The sequence below is a fragment of the Grampus griseus genome (genome assembly GCF_964374135.1).
Source record: "Grampus griseus genome assembly, chromosome: 16".
In the NCBI taxonomy this organism is placed as follows: domain Eukaryota; kingdom Metazoa; phylum Chordata; class Mammalia; order Artiodactyla; family Delphinidae; genus Grampus; species Grampus griseus.
Genome location: NC_139010.1, coordinates 53,201,027 through 53,221,361, shown reverse-complemented (window position 1 = coordinate 53,221,361; position 20,335 = coordinate 53,201,027). Strand labels below are relative to the sequence as shown.

The 20,335-nt window shown below is 44.6% G+C and overlaps 1 protein-coding gene across 3 annotated transcripts in view; it reads left to right on the top strand.

Annotated features, from left to right (window-relative positions):
* Nucleotides 1-13,674, top strand: part of MYOF (myoferlin) — a 154,727-nt gene extending 141,053 nt beyond the window's left edge. For all 3 annotated transcript variants that reach the window (XM_082673869.1, XM_082673868.1, XM_082673870.1), the window contains 6 exons: nt 3,384-3,525; nt 5,842-5,941; nt 9,304-9,494; nt 11,591-11,700; nt 12,067-12,214; nt 13,121-13,674. In XM_082673869.1, the coding sequence (XP_082529995.1) occupies nt 3,384-3,525; nt 5,842-5,941; nt 9,304-9,494; nt 11,591-11,700; nt 12,067-12,214; nt 13,121-13,159 (730 nt within the window). In that variant the 3' untranslated portion in view covers nt 13,160-13,674. The remainder of the gene's footprint in view (nt 1-3,383; nt 3,526-5,841; nt 5,942-9,303; nt 9,495-11,590; nt 11,701-12,066; nt 12,215-13,120) is intronic.
* The last annotated feature ends 6,661 nt before the right edge of the window (nt 13,675-20,335 follow it).

Here is a 20,335-nt window from a genome sequence, read left to right as displayed (position 1 = left end):
ATCATAGGTGTTCATTATTCTGTTACTTGCATAGTTCAATTCCAAATAATTCATGTTGATGTCAGTTTTGTGTTTTTTATATATATATATATATATATTTTTTTTTTTAATATTTATTTTGTTGTGCTGGATCTTAGTTGTGGCAGCCAGGCTCCTTAGTTGCACATGTTGTGTTATACGTTGATAGTGAGTACAGAACCCAGTGATTAAGAAGTCAGACTCTGGAATCAAACTACCTGGGTTGAAATCCGGTACTTTCCCTACTAGCTGGACAAGTTAGTAAGCTTACTGATCCTCATCTGTAAATTGGAGATAATGATAGTATCCACCACTCTGGAATATTCAGAAGACTGAGTTACTCAAAGCACTTAAGATAGCACCTGGCAGATAGTAAACACTATGTGCATTAGTCAGGGTTCTCCAGGAAACAGAACAGGTAGGATGTGCATATGTGTAGAAAGAGAGAGATTATGAGGAATTGGCTCACATGATAACGGAGGCTAAGAAGTCCCACGATTGGCCATCTGCAGGCTGGAGACCCAGGAGAGCTGGGGGTATCATTCAGCCTGAGTTCGAAGTGGTGTAAATGCCAGTCTGAGGTCAGGAGAAGATGACATGAGATGTCCTGGTTCAATCAATGAGGCAGAAAAAGGGGGTGAATTCCTCCTTCCTCTGCCTTTTGTTCTGTTCCAGGCCTTCAATAGACTAGCTAATGCCACCCACGTTGGGGAGGTCCATCTGCTGAGTCCATCAGTTCAAATTCTAGTCTCATCCGGAGACACACCCAGAAATAATGTTTAATCTGGGCACCCCACGGCCAGTCACGTTGACACATAAAATTAACCATCATACTATTATTATTACTAGTCCACAGGGATTGAGTTTGGTTCCTTGATATGTAAAAGATAAGACTTGTTGAAATTTAATATATTCATAAAGTGAGAACAAAGTTTCACTTATGATCCCAAGTGGCCTTCAGTCAAACCTTTGTTAAAGACGTAATTACTGTCATTTAGGTTCACTATAAACAGGGAAGGTTTCATCGAGTTCTTCATTATTCTTTCTCATTTCAGGATCTTATTACCATTCCCCAAGGAAAACTAATTCCAGCTAATTATATATATGCAAATTTATTTGACTATCATAAGCATTTTTTTCCCAATCAGGGAAACAAACTCAATACTGGACTGAGAGATAACTCCAGTAATCCAAGAATAAAGCAAGATCTAAAGTACCACGTCATATTTGGAATGGAAATCTAATTACTCTATGTGAAAAGATGGATAATGTACAAATAACATCCTTAGCACTACAAGCATATGGGTATTACATACAAAGTTATACGTACAAGTACACAAATTTATACGTACAAGTACACAAATGCATACACTTAGAGTAGTTGTTTAACTTGTTTTCAAATTAAAATGTGAAAGATTCATGAAAAAGAGGGAAAAGCTACAGTGGGTGAGCAGTCTAGGGGAGGATGATGGTGCTGTTTAGGGATGGGTTAGAAGCTGAAGCTACCAAGGTCACAGCCAGAGTGTGGACTCTCTTCAGTGAGTTAGTTCAAAAGCTTAAAAGTTAACTGTCAAAAGGAATCTTTCAACTCAGCTTACCTGGTTAGTCAATTGACTAGAAAAAGTAAAACTAGTATAGTTGATTGCTATCAATACCACTATTAGAGGCTTCCCTGGTGGCGCAGTGGTGGAGAGTCCGCCTGCCGATGCAAGGGACACGGGTTCGTGCCCTGGTCCTGGAGGATCCCACATGCCGTGGAGCGGCTGGGCCCATGAGCCATGGCCGCTGAGCCTGCGCGTCTGGAGGCCTGTGCTCCGCGATGGGAGAGGCCACGACAGTGAGAGGCCCGCATACCCAAAAAAATACCACTACTAATAATAGGACCTAATATTAGCTTGTGAATTTCTAGTCTCCATGGTCCTTTGAAGCAGAGTAATAGTCCTGGACTTTGGAGTCAGACAGGCCTGGGAGTTATACTTATTTCTGTCCATTACTGGATGTATGAGATGTACATCCCCTCTGAACCTCAGCTTCCTCACCTGTGAGATGGAGCTTGTTATACAGTTGGAAAGAATAAAATAAGGCATCTACATACCTGGTTCATAGTAGTTGATCCTTAACATGAGTTAAGGATTTCCCCTTCCCACTCTGGCTCTTCTCATTCTGTCCGCAGGTTGACCATGTGAAGGGAGCACATATCATTAACCTCATTTTACAGATGGGAGATGAAGCTCAGAGGGTTAATGGCAGAGCAAGTTCACAGCCAGGCCTGTCTCCTACTGACAGTCTTTATTTGGAGGAGGCTGCATTGGGTCTTCATTGCTGCGTGCGGCCTTCTCATTGTGGTGGCTTCTCTCGTCGCAGAGCACAGGCTCTAGGCACATGGGCTTCGGTAGCTGTGGCACATGGGCTTAGTTGCTCTGTGGCATGTGGCATCTTCCCGGACCAGAGCTCGAACCCGTGTCCCCTGCATTGGCGGGCGGATTCTTAACCATTAGCACCACCACGGAAGCCCTGGCATCAGTAATTTTAAAAGCTCCCCAGTTGATTCCAATGGGTAGTGGGTGTTGAGATCCATGCATTCCACTCCTTTTTCAGTCTAAAATCTCATGTTCCTCTGGTTCCAAACCAGGAGTCTTCCCCCATAGCTGGCAGATGTGATAACACTTCCTCCCAGACATGTTCATTCATTCCTCCCTCCAACTGGTCTGCTGGTGTGCCAGGCACAGGCCAAAGGGAACTTTCCAAATGTCAAAAGTTAAGATGTCCAGTTGTTGATGGAAATGAATTTTCATAGATAGGAGTATGGATATAGCAGCCTACATCTCCCTTGCTAGTCTCATTAATGTGATCATAGTAAATTTAAGAATAATTTACAAATGAAGTGGTAAGATTACTTGAGTCGTGCCTGTTTTGTTTGCTTAAGTAAAATATGGAAAAGAAGATGCTAAAATTTTGAACTGACCCATATTCATTGAGCCTATCAGCAGTGATGACAGACACTGATGAGTTATAGTTATAGGGAGACTAAAAACATAGCCAGCAAGCTTCACCAGTCTCAAAATAGAAGCTAAATTGTTGATATTTTCCAGAAAATTTCACCTTATCCCTGTTAACTGAAGTCTAAAGGGTTTCCTGCTTTGGTTTGAGAGGAATTATATTTTATTTGGCTACCACGTGTGTTGGATGCAACAGAGTGCCTCCCCTTCATAAATCACCCCCCCAGCTCCATAGATAACTGGAACCTGCCCAAGGAAAGTGCATTAATTCTCCTGCCCTTCACTCTCTCCTAATCACTGCGCAATTTTGCGGCTAGATTACTTGTCAATCACATGTAGCTAAGTCTGTTTGCTTCTGCTTTTCAGTTGGATTCCTGGCAGTGAAGAAAACAAACAGAAAACAGATGTCCACTACAGGTCCTTGGATGGTGAAGGGAATTTTAACTGGAGATTTGTCTTCCCTTTTGACTACCTTCCAGCTGAACAGCTCTGTCTCGTTGCTAAAAAAGTGAGTTCTGAAATAGGCCATGGGGAGTGGATGTCGTGGGTCTTCCTTAATGCAGATGCTCAGAAAAGGTTGGGGCTGTTCAGAGTCCGGGAGGTCATGGGTCCGGCTCCTCTTTACAGATGGGGACTTTGAGACCCCAGTGGGGTAGATACTTGCCCAGGGTCACACAGCTGTGGCGGTTATTTGTGTAGTTATAACAGAAGTATAAGGAGCACAACTCTGCTTCCCCTAACATGTTGGCAGCAGGGGGAAGGATCTGGTAAGTGGGGGTCTTATGTCAATACATACAACAACCTAAGTATATGTTTATGTCACAGGGAGACTGATTTCTTCCCCTGATAAGCAGAACTGTTGCACTAATTAACCAGAGGCAAAATATTAATGTAGGTGAAATATCGCTCTTACCTTCCTTATTAAACTAAAGCGTCTGCCTGCCCTCCTTCGGGAGCACTTCCGTGAGGGTTCAGGGCCCTCCTGGTGGTAATTTATAAGACTCTCAGAGAACTCAACTCAGACTGGCTTAAACCAAGAAAAGTGATTTACTGGTTCACATTACTAAAAAGTCCAGGGTTGGCTGGCTTAAGGAACGCCTGGAGCCTGGGTTGAGCTGATGTCTTTAGAAACTGCTCTCACCTTCTCCACCCCTCTGCCCTGCCTTCTTTCATGGGCCTCACTCCCTGGTGAGCGCAAGGTGGCTGCCAGCAGCCCCAGCTTGTATCTTGCCCTCTCGGCAACCTCAGCAGAGAGAGGGGAATGAATCCCCAAAGGCACCAACCAGAGTTCTGGAATTGGGCCCCAGCATCTGCCTGTTTGAGGCCACGTGTCCATCTCTGAACCAGGGTTGCCGCGCTCTGATTGGCGAGACTGTGGAGTTAGGGATAAAGTCACTTCTCCCCACATTGCATGGACTAGGGGAAGGGAACCTCTAAGGAAAATCTGGTGCTTTCATCCAAAAAGGGGGGGCCTAAAACCTGGGTAGGTAATAACAACAGATGTCTATTACAGGCCCTTGTCCCATTTCTCCCTTCCCCACCCCCTCCTGCCATATTCTATAAACTTTTCCTGGCTCTGCCTGGTCACCTCCTCACCCTACACCTGATCAGAATATACCTGCCTCATGTCCCATCTGGCCAGGCCCCACCCCCTGCTGGCCCTACTCAGTGCTGATGCTCTAGTGAGCACTTTCCCTGTCCAGGTGAGATGAATGCCTTCAGAGGGCACTTTCTAGAGACATACAGGCTCATCCTGATGTTGAACCATGCACACTTTCAGATAATGAGACAGACCGGGGGGAAAGCGAGGGATTTGGGGTCGGGTAGGCCTTTAGGTAATAAAGTTACCTTTCCTATTTACTCACATCGAGGGCTGGACCTCTCAGCATTCTGAGTAGTCCTTGGAGCATGACCCCACACAGGACAGCCGAGTAGGGCCAGACAGCAGCAGAGTGGGCTTCTCAGAGCCAGGCCCTCTGAGCCCTGCAAAAGGGACCATTCCTGGAATGTCATCTGAAAAACAATCCAACAACCTTCCTTCAAATTCATGAAGCACTGGGGGATGTCCCTTTCTTTTGGGGCCAGAGGAACTTAGGTGTAATCAGGCTGTGGGGACGTCATTATTATCCTGGGCTAATACTGTCTGGGCAGAAGCAGCAACACCAGGTGAGAACCTAGAGGACACTTATCCCATCCTCTCCCCACCTGAGTCTAGGCTGAGGGATCTGAGGGTCTTAGATGACCACGGTATATAAAACCCAGCAATATTTTTCAAAAGCCAGAAATGCCAGGACATTTTAAATCTGCACGAACAAAAGAGTGAAACCTGGGCCCCCGTCTCCTCACCCCCGTGTGAAATGAGTGTGCTCGGACATCCTTGGGGGGTCGGGGAGGTCGCTGAGCAGAAGTAACTCCTCCGCCGGGGATATTTCGGTCTGGCCTGGGATGGCTTGGCTTTGGGAGGATCAACTAGGCAGGCTACAGTCTTTAGGGCACGAGACATCGTCACTCTCCAAACCGCAGGAGTGGCAGCAGCAGGAAGTCACACTGATAGGAACATGGCAGGGAACGTTCTGTTTGGGAATTGCCTGGGACAACCTTTTTGTCACCCAGCTGGTAGTCCTGAGATTTCCTGGGGAGCCTGATTGCCTTATGTCCACCTGGGGTAGAGGGGTAGGCCAAAGGGCGGGGTTTCGGGTGGGGATGCAAAGGAGAGAAGAGGCCCCATGCCTTGATGCTGGGTTTTCAAGAGGCCCAAGGGGAGGGTGTTAAGAATCCAGTAATCAGTGTCATTTTGGTTTGTCTGTTCCTGTTGGCATTTTAGGAGCATTTCTGGAGTAAGGACCAAACTGAATTTCGGGTCCCACCCAAACTGATCATTCAGATATGGGATAATGACAAGTTTTCTCTGGATGACTACTTGGGTAAGGCTTAACCTTTGGATACTTTTTTCTAAGAAATTGTGCTTGAAATTAGTAAAAGCAATTAAAACTTGGGATCAATTATTTAACTCTCCAGTACTGTGGGGTGGGGTCCCACCCCCTGCCTGGATGTCCTCGGAGCGGGGTGGCCTGCCCATCCGCTGCCCCAGGTCCTCTGAGAAGTGGGCACAGTGACTGGGCGCTGCGGGCCCCAGCCACTCCCAGGGCCTTTGCACCAGCTCCTATCTTGCTAGGAAGACACAGATTTTGTTTTCAGGGATGCCACAGCCTTACCTCCACTTCCAAACCTCTCCCCCTGCTCTCAGCACCTCAGAATTGGCTCCCTCCTCCTCCACGCTGCTCTCAGCGGTCACTACAGTTCCCTGATGCCCCGCTCTTCTCTGGGGTAAAAGGCCCTTGTTAAAACACCCCGGCCCAGCCCCTCCATTTCCTGGCATACACCCGGGTGCCCCCAAAGCACAGTCTTCTTATTTTCTCTCTCCCAGGCCTTGGGTGTCTCATTGGCCTGCTCTGTTTCTTCCTCTTCCTCTTTTTTTTTTTTAATTTATTTATTTATTTTACTTATTTAGTTTTGGCTGCGTTGGGTCTTTGTTGCTGCACGCGGGCTTTCTCTAGTTGCGGTGAGTGGGGGCTACTCTTCATTGCGGTGTGTGAGCTCTACTACAGCACAGGCTCAGTAGCTGTGGCGCACGGGCTTAGTTGCTCTGCAATAGGTGGGATCTTCCCGGACCAGGGCTCGAACCCAAGTTCCCTGCATTGGCAGGCGGATTCTAAACCACTACACCACCAGGGAAGTCCCCCTCTTCCTCTTTAAATACAGGCCTTTGCCCTCCCTGGGGTTTTGTGGCTCTTCCCCATGCTCCCTCAGTGACTTACCAGCCCTCACCTCTGTTGAAGGTAAAGCTTCAACTCTCACTTTCAACGAGGTAAAACTCCTAGACCTAGAGGTGTAGCCTGACTGCCCACCGTGCCTGCCACATAGTAACAAGAAAGATGATGACTCATACTGCAACATGCAATGTATCAAACCAACACATTGTACACCTTAAACGTACACAATGCTCTATGTCACTTATATCTCAGTTTGAACAAAACAAGCTCTCACGATGATTATTCCCCATTTCCCACCAGAAACTTTACCTTTGTGTTTGGCTGGCACCTCAAATTTATCGTGACTAAGACCAAACTCAGCCTTTCTTCCCTGACCTCATACCTGCTCACCTCATGAACCGCTTTTGCTGTTCACAGCCTCTCCCAGCCACCTAGGCAGAAGCACCCAGAGTCCTCTGTGGGTCCTCCTCTCCTTTCCTACCGCTTTCCTAAACCATGTAACCTGCTTTACCATGCACGTTTATTTTCTTATTTTTATGATCTCTGCCACTTGCCAGTTCAGACCTCACTTTCTCGTAGCCAGCTGTTACAGAAGCCCCTAGCTCACCTCCCTGCTTCCAGAGCATCTTTCCTGGCAGAGGAAAAGCCCACAGCGGCCAATGGCTGTGTCTTGTTCATCCCTTTACCCTTTACAACACTGAGTACGGTGCCTTTGACTTAGCTGGTTCTTAATAAGAGTTGAACAAACAAATGAGTGTGAAAGTGTTGACTGAAGAAAAACGTACAACCTAAAAGTTGTGAGTTTGGGGATCTTACTGAGGACTACAGCGCAGGAGACAGCCTCTCAGATAGCTCTGAGGAACTACTCCCAAGAGGTAAGGGGGGAGCCAGGACACAAGAGGTTTTTGCTGGAAAAACAAAAAAGTTGGTCAAACATCAAAAGATTACTGCTAATCACAAAGAGCAGACATCTCAAGTTAATGATTTTAGTGCATTTCTGTGTTTGCGGAGATACAAGATCCTGGGCCCATGGAAATTATTCCTTAGGTATGCATCTGAACTATCTAGAGGCAGATCTAAAGGTCAGAATGCGTCCTGTCTTTCTCCATCCTGAACTCCCCTCAGGGCACAGCCTCAGTCTTTTTTTTTTCCCTATTTATTTATTTTTGGCTGTGTTGGGTAGCCCCGCAGCAAGCGGGGGCTACTCTTTGCTGCAGTGCGCGGCCTTCTCATTGCGGTGGCTTCTCTTGTTGCAGAGCACGGGCTCTAGGTGCGTGGGCTCCAGTAGTTGTGGCTCGCAGGCTCAGTAGTTGTGGCTCGCGGGCTCTAGAGCACAGGCTCAGTAGTTGGGGTGCACGGGCTGAGCTGCTCCGCGGCATGTGGGATCTTCCTGGACCAGGGCTCTAACCCATGTCCCCTGCATTGGCAGGTGGGTTCTTATCACTGCACCACCACGGAACCCCACAGCCTCAGTCTTGATCCTGTAGAACTGGGATGATGGGCAACATTCTTTGTTTACTGGCATGGCAGGCAACATTCCCCGTCCACAGTAGTGTGCTAACTTAGAAAGCATAAAGAATAGTAGAGGGTTTTCCCTTAGTCTGATAACAAATAAAGAGAATGACTTTATTTCTAAATGGCTAGTGGGCAAGTGGTTGCAGTTATCACCAAAAGGAGAGACAAAATAAAAGCAGGTGTAAGTTCCAGAAAGGCTTGTGGGCTATGGATGCATTGTAAGATGAAGGGCAGTGTCTGAGCCTAAAAGTTTATAGAGAATCTGCCACAACCTCCCTGTTACTCTCTGCTGCCACTGTTGAAGACCACCTCTTGTCCCTGTAGTCCACAGACTTGACCCAACACACACATACCTTTTTCTGAAGGAGAGGTTTCCTGGGAGTTCCCAAGCCCCAAAGACAGTCAGTTAAAGACAGTTAGTAACGACAAAAGAGTTAACGCCTCACATCATGGAAGAAAAATTGTGCTTCTCCAGGCACCCTGAGCTGGGCTTCCTAGTTCCTGGGGAGAACTTTCTGTTGAGCATTCAGCGTTCCTTCTCAAGCGCTTGTTTTTGAGGTTACACTGGAGAAACTTGAACTTGACTGTTCGATGGAGCTTCCCATGTTCCAAGTACCAGTTTTCTTTACCCAAAGTCAAATGACTATGTTAGGGGAAGTTTAGAACCAATAAGAGCAAATTCCAAGTTCAGTGGAAATTTTGGCCGGAGATGTTTAATTCTTTTGTGTTTGCAGGAGAACTCTGTTTATGCTCCTATCTCTGAGAAATTAAATGGGTTGTTCTCTGTGAGATGCAGAGCAGTGGACAGATACTACTTCTGCCACTTTTCATTCTATCTGGAAAAAATTTTAACTGCCTACCAGGGTCCGTTTCTCTAACTCACCTGTCACCTGTTCAGAGTCATGGTCTACCTCTCTCCTGACAGGTACATTCTGTTCACTTGTGAACAACGTCTGATCCACTTGAAATTTATTTGGGTTTAATGTTTCCTTGGCTAGGTTTCCTGGAACTCGATTTGCATCGCAGCATCATTCCAGCAAAATCGCCAGAGAAATGCAGTTTGGACATGATTCCTGACCTCAAAGCCGTGAACCCCCTTAAAGTGAAAACCGCCTCTCTCTTTGAACAGAAGTCCATGAAAGGATGGTGGCCGTGCTACGCAGATAAAGATGGCTCCCGTGTGATGGCTGTATGTATGAGTATTTACTGGTTGAGGCTCGTTTATTCCTTTTCTCCTTGAGGTTTTGCCCTTTATGAGTAGATTTGCTCTGGATAAGATAAGGGAGGTTAAATTGGTGGTAGTTTAAGTTTTGGGAAAGGTTTGTATCTGGGATTATAGGAGAAGGTGGCGGATGCTGTTAGCACATGTTTGGGGTTGAGTGGAAGATACAGGGATTGGAATTGTCAGAAAACTGGGAACGCAAGTGGTTGCGCTGTATTTCTTTAGGACTCTCCTCCACCAGGAATGCTAATTTATGCTGAGCTTCCAGTACACTTCGGTACAGAAAAAGAAACTTCAAATTTGAGCTGTCCTCATCTTTAAAAAAAAATTTTTTTTTTTAAAGATGGAGGAAACAGGGAGTGTTGACATCCAATGAACATGAAGGCCATAAGTTACAAGCACATTTGGAAAACTGAAGATAATTTTATCGTAGAAGCAAAAGTGCGAGTTACCATGCCCTGTCACAAAAAGACGACCTCATTCATTACGTATTATTAATAATCATATTTTACACCACTTATTATAAACCGGACAATATACCAAATGCCTTAGATTCATAATCTTGTTTTTTAAAACAACTTTGAGGTATAATTTACATAAACTGCACCCACTTAAAGTACAATTAAGGTGCACACTTTGATGAGTTTTGACAGATGTATATGCTCATGAAACCACCACCATAATCAAGATCCAGAACATTCCCATTACCCCAAAAGTTCTGTTGTGCCCTTTGCAGTCCATCACTTCCTCTACCCCTGGCACAGGAAACCACTTATAAGCTTCCTGCCACTAGAGGGTAGTTTGTACATAACCTCATTTAGTTCTGCGGATAACCCCATGAAGCAGCCATTACCTACATTTTATAGATTCGAGGAACAGGCTTAGAAAGAAGGACCACCTTGCCATAGTCAGACACCCACCTTTGACTCGTCGACAGAGGAGGCATCTGCGCTCCATCGCCTAAATGAGCGTCAGGGTCGGAAGCTCTCCACTTGTTGGTGACCTTGTGGGCGCCAGGGTTCTTGAAAGGCTGTTACAACCTTAGTTAAGCCTGGCTCTAAGAGTGGACAAGTTTCTAGACCTCTCGCAACCTCAGTGTACTCATGTGCACACGAGGATCATAGCAGTACCTGATTTATGGGGCTGCCCTGAGCATTACACGGGATTATCCATATAGAAGGCTTACGCAGTGCCCAGTGCACCAGTCAGGAGCCTGTGAACAGGGAGGCAGCATTCATTCACTCACTCACTCACGCATTTCTTCAGCTAGTGTACATCGAGTGCCCACTAAGTGCCAACACTGCTCCACGCAGTGGGGGTACCAAAGGGAGCACGATGGCTCTCTTGGAGCCCACACTTAATGCTCAGTCAGTGTTAGCTATTGTGGGACTTGCCTGGGGGCGCAGTGGTTGAGAATCCACCTGCAAATACAGGGGACGCGGGTTCGAGCCCTGGCCCAGGAAGATCCCCCAGGCTGCAGAGCAGCTAAGCCCGTGAGCCACAACAACTGAGCCCACGTACCACAACTACTGAAGCCCATGCGCCTAGAGTCCGAGCCCTGCAACAAGAGAAGCCACCGCAATGAGATGCCCACGCACCACAACGAAGAGTAGCCCCCGCTCGCCTCAACTAGAGAAAGCCTGCGCGCAGCAACGAAGAACCAACAATGAAGACCCAATGCAGCCAAAAATAAATAAATTAAAAAAAAAAAGTTAGCTATTGTTATCAGCCATCTTCAGGTTATTCTGGGTCCAAGTAAAGTTACAAAGGGAGGTATGTGAGCAGGCAAGGAGACAGATGTGGGAGAGTTAGAATGATGGGGATCCAGAGACTGAAAAGCAGGGAGGAGGGAAAGCAATTTGTCCTCTCAGTTTCCCACAAGGAGTCGGTTCAGAAACACATGGAAGAGGAAATGTGATGAAATCTCTTGAGGAACATTTAAGGCAATCTAAGGATTGTTTTACAAGAGTAAAAATCATTGCTCGGGGAATACTCCTTGGGTCGAAGTGAAAATATTTGTGAAACGTGATGTCATGTGTTTAACCTGTTCTGCTTTACTGAAGGGGAAAGTGGAGATGACGTTGGAAGTCCTCAATGAGAAGGAGGCCGACGAGAGGCCAGCCGGGAAGGGACGGGATGAACCCAACATGAACCCCAAGCTGGACCCACCAAAGTGAGAGACCTTCTTTGTTCTGATCCCCAAACACCTGCAGTCTGAAAGCCCCCCTTCCAATTGCCTTAATGCAATGGATTAGCTGTTGTCTGAATTTTGTACTGAACAGGGGAGATGGGGGAGGGAGAGGCTGGTGATCTGGCTTCATTTTAACCGTTCTCCTTCCCATGAAACCAAAGTCCAGTGTGTCTTTGGCATCTTAGAAAGCCATAAAAGGTTAAAGGCTCTCTCAGCCAACGAAGGGGAATAATATCTTTTCTTGACTTTATAAAATGTTGTTAATCATTCTTTAAACTATTATGCTCGGAGGTATAAAATATCTGTCCCTCCTGAGTTGGTAGGTAAAACCATTTCTTTGCAATGCAGCCGGCCGGAAACTTCCTTCCTCTGGTTCAGCAACCCATGCAAGACCATGAGGTTCATCGTGTGGCGGCGGTTTAAGTGGGTCATCATCGGCCTGCTGGTCCTGCTGATCGTGCTGCTTTTCGTGGCCGTGCTCCTCTACTCCTTACCGGTATGAGTCCCTGGCCTCTTGTCTTGGCTCTTTGGGTGTGAATTATGGTTGGTCATCTCACTTGGTACTTGCCTTCTTTGCCATCGGGTAAAATGACCTATGTAACACCAGTTGTGGTGTTACAACCCGTCAACCTTTGGAAAATTTAGAGTACTGTGTCCTGTGATAAGGATTACATTCTCACAGTTTCATGAATTACAGGCAGAACTGCATGGTCTGAAAAAAAAAACTTTGGTCTCAGGAATTCTAGGAGCAATCCCTTAGGCCTTTATGAATGTGTGTCTAAACCACAACCAGCATTTCTGACGGATCTTCCTGCCTCCAGACTCTCTTGTTCCAAACCATCCTGCATCCTAACTCCTGCCATTTCACAGATCCTGGGCTCATTATGGGCCTACACAAACCTTGAACTCCACCCAAACTAGAGAGCTGGCCTCCCCAGACAAGTATTGGCCTTACCTGCCAAGATGCCTTTGCCAGGGCTGTTCCTTTGCCCATGTTTTGTCTATTAAAACCTCCCTCATTCTTTAAGGGCCACATTACATAACCTCCCCCTCAAATCTCCCTTAATCTCCACGGTCATAAATGGGAGTCCAAACGGGAGGTTTGTCAGTGTGCCCAGAAGTGCCTGCATTGCTGAAATCGAATTTGAAAATTTCTGCATTTCGACTTCATATACTTCTTATCTCAACAAGTTCCTCGAATGGAGGAAACCTCCCATTTGACTCCCATTTATGACTGGTGGGGCTACTGGAATCTAGTGGGTAGAGGCCAAGGATGCTAAACACCCTGCAATGCACAGGACAGTCTCCAACAAGAATCATCTGGTCCTAAATGTCAATAGTACCGAGACTGAGAATCCCTCACTTATATCCATACATGGCCCTCTTTCTGTTTCCTTTTCAGAACTATCTGTCAATGAAGATTGTGAGGCCAAATGCATAATGGAAGCAAGGGCTTCTTTTCCAGAGTCATCCAGCCATGAGGGCATCCTGTCTCTGTTTACAGATCAAAACCGAGAGGGATTTTGTTTGGGTCTGAGACTATTCCAGGGGCACGTTACACTACTTCACCGAGGCCCACCACTTCCCAGAGGCTCTAAGTCCACGTCAGGCCAACAAGCAACATTTTTATCTTTTGAAGTATTAAAAGTTTTAACCATGTTTTTTCAGAATATTTTTCAAGGTGGCTGGTTCCATTTAAAAATCATCTTTTTTTTTTCTGTGTCCTAGTTCTGTAATTCAATTTTTGGAAAAATCAGATTTGAAAATTTCTACATCTCGACTTCATATACTTCTTTGTCTGTAGTCAACAAAAAAGGACTGTGCATTACCAGGTAGTTAGAATAGGTGGAGGAATTTTTATTTATGCCTGCAACCATTGTTATATTTTGTATGGATAAATGTCATGAGACTATTCATCCTCTGTGATGAACCCAAATAAAAACATTCTGCCTCTGACACATACCTGTTTGTTGTAGCTGTGGGCCAAGCTGGGAAGGAGGCAATTTCTAGTCTGGGTCTCAGTGGATGGCATGCCAGGGCATACCACTTGGCTGTAAACCCCTTATCAGTGTGCTGCCAAAGCTTGGCCAATGGGCCAAACTGAGGCTAATATAAGAAACTGACACTTATTTAAAGTACTTACTCCATGCACACCATTGTTTTAAATGCTTTATACATATTAACTAATGTAGTCCTCAAGGTAATCCTATAAAGGTAGTAGGTAACGTTAATCCCATTTTGCCCTTGAAGAAATTGAGGCATACTGCATGTAAATCAATGAAGTTAGAACACACCCTCTCACCATACACAAAAACAAACTCAAAATGGCTTAAAGACTAAAACATAAGACACGACACTGTAAAACTTCTAGAAGAGAACACAGGCAAAACATTCTCTGACTTAAATCGTACCAATGTTTTCTTAGGTCAGTCTCCCAAGGCAATAGAAATAAAAACAAAAGTAAGCAAATGGGACCTAATCAAATTTAAAAGCTTTTGCACAGCAAAGGAAACCATAAACAAAACGGAAAGACAGGCCACACAATGGGAGAAAATATTCGCAAATGATGCGATCGACAAGGGCTTAATTTCCAAAATATACAAACAGCTCATACAACTCAACAACAGCAACAAAAAATCCAACCCAATCCAAAAATGGGCAGAAGACCTAATTAGACATTTCTCCAAAGAAGAAATACAAATGGCCAGTAGGCACATGAAAAGATGCTCAACTTCGCTAATTATTTGAGAAATGCAAATCAAAACTACAATGAGCTACCAACTCACACCATTCAGAATGGCCATCATTAAAAAGTCTACAAATAACAAACGCTGGAGAGGGTGTGGGGAAAAGGGAACCCTCCTGCACTGTTGGTGGGAATGTAAGTTGGTGCAGCCACTGTGGAAAACAGTATGGAGGTTCCTCAGAAAACTAGAAATAGAATTACCATACGATCCAGCAATCCCACTCCTGGGCATATATTCAGACAAAACTCTAATTGAAAAAGATACATGCACCCCTATGTTCATAGCAGCACTATTCACAATAGCCAAGACATGGAAACAACCTAAATGTCCATCGACAGATGAACGGATAAAGGAGATGTGGTACATATTTACAACGGAATACTACTCAGCCATAAAAAAGAATGAAATAATGCAACATGGATGCAACTAGAGATTATCATACTAAGTGAAGTCAGTCAGAAAGAGAAAGACAGATACCATATGATATCACTTATATGTGGAATCTAAAATATGACACAAATGAACCTATCTATGAAACAGAAACAGAATCATGGACATGGAGAACAGACTGGTGGTTGCCAAGGGGAAGGAGGTTGGGGGAGGGATGAAGTGGGAGATTGGGGTTAGCAGATGTAAGCTTTTGTATGTAGAATGGGTAAACAAGGCCCTACTGTATAGCACAGAGAACTATATTCAGTATCCTATGATAAACCATAATGGAAAAGAATATTTTAAAAAAGAATGTATATAAATATTATATATACACAATATATACTTAACTGAATCACTTTGGTGTACAGCAGTAATTAACACAATGTTGTAAATCAACTATACGTCAACTATACGTCAACTATACGTCAATAAGAAAAAAATATTTTTTTTAAGAAATTGAGGTATAAAGACGTTAAGTAACTTGTCCAAGGTCACACAGCTAATAAATGGTATAGCTGGAATTTGAACCCGGGCAGTATGGGTTCTTTTCCTCTTAACTTTTTTTGGGGGGTCTGGAAATTTCACCCCAATATTTGTATTTATTTGCTTTTTTTTAAATTGGGAAATAATTGACATTATATTAGTTTCAGGTATAGAACACAATGATTCAAATTTGTATATATTGCAAAATGATTACCATAGTGAGTCTAGTTAACATCTGACACCATCCATAGTTACACAATTATTTTTCTTGTGATGAGAACTTTAAAGATCTATTCTCTTAGCAACTTTCAAATACGCAATACTGTATTATTAACTGTATTCACCATGCTGTACGTTACATCCCCATGACATTTATTTTATAACTGGAAGTTCATACTGTTTGATTCCCTTCACCCATTTTACCCACTCCCACCCCTCCACCCACTTCTGGCAGCTACTAACCTATTCTCCGTACTTATGAGTTTGTGTTTTGTTTTGTTTTTCCTTCAGATTCCACATATAAGTGAGATCTTACAGTATCTGTCCTTCCCTGACTTCACTTGGCATAATACCCTCAAGGTCCCTCCATGTTGTTACGAATGGCAAGATTCCACTCTTATGGCTGAATAATATTCTATTGTGTATATATACCACATTTTCTTTATTCATTCATCAATGGACATTTAGATTGTTTCAATATCTTGGCTATTGTGAAAAATGCTGCTATGAACATGGAGTGTATATATCTTCTTCGATTAATGTTTTTGTTTTCTTCAGATAAATACCCAGAAGTGGAATTGTTGGTTCATAGGTTAGCTCTATTTTTAATTTTTTGAAGAAGCTCCATACTTTTTTTCCATAGTGTCTACAGCAATTTACAGTCTCACCAACAGTGCACAACTCAGCAATAATAGCAAGACAGTCCCACTGCAGTATAACGTTGTCTAAATGTCCAAAAGCATTGCCATTATCGAACCATTTCTTGCTCCCCTCGATTCTGTGCTGCTTAGAATAGAACTGTTGGCTGATCTCACCATGGTTTCATATATTAACAGGACAACGTTCTCACATGTTCTAGAAGATACACACTGTCCTTGGTATCAGCATAGAGCCACACTGGGTTGCTACTGTCACTCATTACCTGACCATCTGAGCTCCATGCTCCTCTTGACAGCCCTCCCACTGGTGGTATAGCACTGCGGTTAAAAGAAGCTAAGAAGTGCACAGCGAGGCAAACCATCAACAAAATGAAAAAGGGCTCCAGACAAGATTGTTATTTGGAATATTTAACCATCATTACGGCACTGGCACCGACCAATCCAAACAGATGCTTCACCCCATCAAAATGGAGAACAGCTGTAAAAATCTAGAACAGCCATATACCAAAATGTGCAGGCTGAATATATCAGCCTTCCTTGCAGGTACCCCCCGCAACACGTTCTCCCACAGCGCCTCACTCAGGTAGTTGCTGAGCAGATACATGAATGGCTTTGAGGAAAGTCTTTTCCTCCTTTGCCTTCAGCACACCTAACTGGTATTCACCAGTGTAGCTCCTTTGAGTAAGTGGTGGCGAAGCCCTATTAGGCATGAGTAATTCCCAGAGAGAATATTGAACAGGGCTTTCTGGGTAGCACCCCTCCCCCTCCTCCCATCCCCCCCAGAAAACACTTCATCTTGTCAAAAGATAATGGTCCCTCATTTGAGGTTGTTAGCCGCCTGGTGACCTATAAATGATAGCTAAAAGCTGGAACTAATCACAGCCCAGTCAGATTGTCGCTTCATTGTGAATTAAATAACACTTAGTCCTAACTGATTCTAGCAGGTGCCACCACTAACGCTGGAGCCTTCATTAGGAAAATAAATCTCCATCAATGTCCTGAGAGTGACAGGGCACTGAAAATCTTGACAGGCTAACGCTTGATTTTGTTCTGTTCTTCCTTTCTCATTTTCAGGCTAGGGGGGAAAAAAGTCACAATTAGCCATGCATGTTACTTTAAAGAGCTATTTATGGGCAGAGTTCTGAAACCCATTTTGGAAAGGAAGCTGAGGGGAGTGGAGTGGTCTGGTTTTCCAGGTGCTGGCCGAGTGGCAGCTCCTTGCCCCTCGGAGTTCACCCGGGCTCAGAGGATTGTTTGTCCAAAGACTGGAACTGACTTGTCTCACCACCGTTGAGCAGATGTTATTACAAACACAGCTAGAAAGTGAGGGTGCTTTCCAGAAATGGCTGTTCAGTTCAGAGAAAGTACAACTTGACTACCAGATGGGGAACCAACGTTGACAATGATTTCAAGGTTTCAAAACCCTCTACAGTTTAAATATTTCATGCTAAACAGATTTCTTTGTGAGGTCAGTACCTTCAGTACTCTGGACCATATGCATGTAGCCTCCCAGGGCAGATGGGAATTCCATTCCAAAGAATGCCTTTCAAAGTCAGCTTGATGTGAAATTAGTTCATGATGGAGTCGATGTTGTAAATAGATTAAGCACCCGCCATCTTGGCAGCCGAGTTTTGTGTGTGTTCGGCGTTGAATGGCAACTCCCTAATCTTTCTCAGGTTAAACATAATGGGGTCCCAAGGAAGATCAAAGGAAGGCTGCTTTTCCCTTAGATACACATCCCCGAAATGAAATGCCAGAGTTCATGGAGTTCAAGAAAAACACCAGAGAAACGTGTCACTCGGACTAACTGCAAAGCCTAACAAGTAAGGAAACATAATGAAAAACACAGGCCCGCCATATGCATGGTCAAGCTCGGAACCTCAGGGGTGCAACTCTGCAGAAGATGCAGACTCTAGATTTTTACTATTTAAATAAACTTAACAAGAAAGAAAAATTGTAATTTTTTTGAGTGACTCCCTCACAGTAAATTGAATGCTTCTCGGGGCAACCTGATTTTGCCAAAATTTATCTCAACTTCTTAAAAAGGCCCATTCAGTCCCTGACTAATATTAATGTGCTACTTCCATGTGTTTTCACAAAATCCTAGAGCCAAACCCGTAATCCTCCCCCCGACATATTTCAGTGAAGTCCTGCCCCAGCAATTATCAAGAGGAGGACCAGGAATATCCAGCTGGATTCCAGTGCAGCACGGCAGCCGCTCAGATGAGGTTTCACCTGGGTCAACGGGATAAACAAAATGAATAGATGGAATCCTGTCTTAGAGGCGGCAAGAGCCTGGGGCCAGGGGCTTCCAGACGTCTGGAAGCCTGTGAGCTCACCTAGCTCGGTCACGATGTAACACTGTGACTCTAGGTATCTCCTCTCCAGTCTCCTTTCCCTCATTTGTGAAAGTAAGCGCTGAATTAAATGACCTTGTCTATCCCTGCATGGTATTATGGTTCTGCTTATCCGTGGCTCAGTTTCCTCATCTATAAAGTTGAGACAATGATCTCCATAGAATGCTTGCAAAGATAAAATGATTTAAAAGATGCAAAAGTGTTTAGAACAGAACTTGGCACAAAATAAGCACTCAATATATTCTAGTTATCATCATCATCATCGTAGGACAGGAACAGCCAAACACACATGGGCCAGAAGGTGACAGACGTGTTCTGCTTTTGAAATGTCACCTTTGAAAGGATGTGGATCACCACTGTCCAAAATGATACTGATTTTCCCCTTCAAGTTCTAACTGCATATTCCTAATGAGAGAAAGCAGATAAAAATGCTAAGGTAGTTCCTCAAAAAAATGAACACAGAATTACCATATAATCTATCAATTCCACTTCTGGGTATATACCCCAAAGAATTAAAAGCAGGGACCCAAACAGATATTAGTACACCCCGATTTGCAGCAGCATTATTTATAGTAGCCAAAAGGTGTAAGCAACTCAAGTGTCCATCAACAGATGAACGGATAAACAAAATGCGGTCTATACATACAATGGAATATTAGTCAGCCTTAAAAAAGGAAGGACATTCCGACACATACTACAACGTGGATGAACCTTGAAGACATCCTGCCAAGTGAAATAAGCCAGACACAAAAGAACCAATACTATATGGTTCCACTTATATGAGGTTCCCGGAGTAGCCAGAATCATAGAGGCAGAGGTACAGAATGGTGGTTGCAGGGACCGGGGGATGGGGGGGGCAGGTTGTTTTTAACGGGTACGGAGTTTCAGTTTTACAAGATGAAGAGAGTTCTGTGGGAAGGGTTAGGGTAACACAATAATGTGAAAGTACTTAATGCCACTGAGCTGTACACCTAAAAACGGTCAGTTCTATGTTACGTATTTTTTACCACAAACACACAGAAAAAGTCTGAGAGAATGAAAGGTCCCTTCAGACAGCCCCCTCCAGGAAGTCAGTTTTTGCCTGTTCCCTGTAGATCCCCGTCCCAGGCAACAGGTAATACTGCTGACTGACCAAGACATGAATCCTGTCTTGTGACCAAAACACAGGTCACAAAGGGGCCTTTTGACAACTAAATCCAGCGCCGACAGACAGTCTGTTTGGCCCAAACTGGCTTTTTATAATGAGCTGCCAGTGTTTAAAAATTGGAAAAATTCACATGAAAAAGTCATATTTTGAGCTTTTCTCAACCGATTTGTAAGGTCTCTCAATACTTCACAGTGCAAAAACTGGCTGGAGTCACATGCCTGAGGGTTCACCACAGACCCCCTTACCAAGCCCCCCTCGCTTCTCGGACGTTTCCTGCCCAGCTCGGAAATGCCGAATGTGGGACTCAGATACATTTTGTTGTCAGAGTAGCTACAGGAGGGGGTCCTTAAGCAAGGCATGGAATAAACTGCAAGGCCCCAGGCTGGGTAGGTAGCTCTTTCAGCCTGTCCCTACCACTGCAGCCAAGCCCCTGCCCTGCTCCACCCTGGACTTCAGGACTCCCTCCCTCCTGGGCCCTCCTTACTCTCCCCAGCTGCTCCAAGTCAGCCACGACCCCAAGGTTCAGGGAAATACGATCAGCTGTCCTCAAACAGCCTTCTCTCAGAAAGAAAA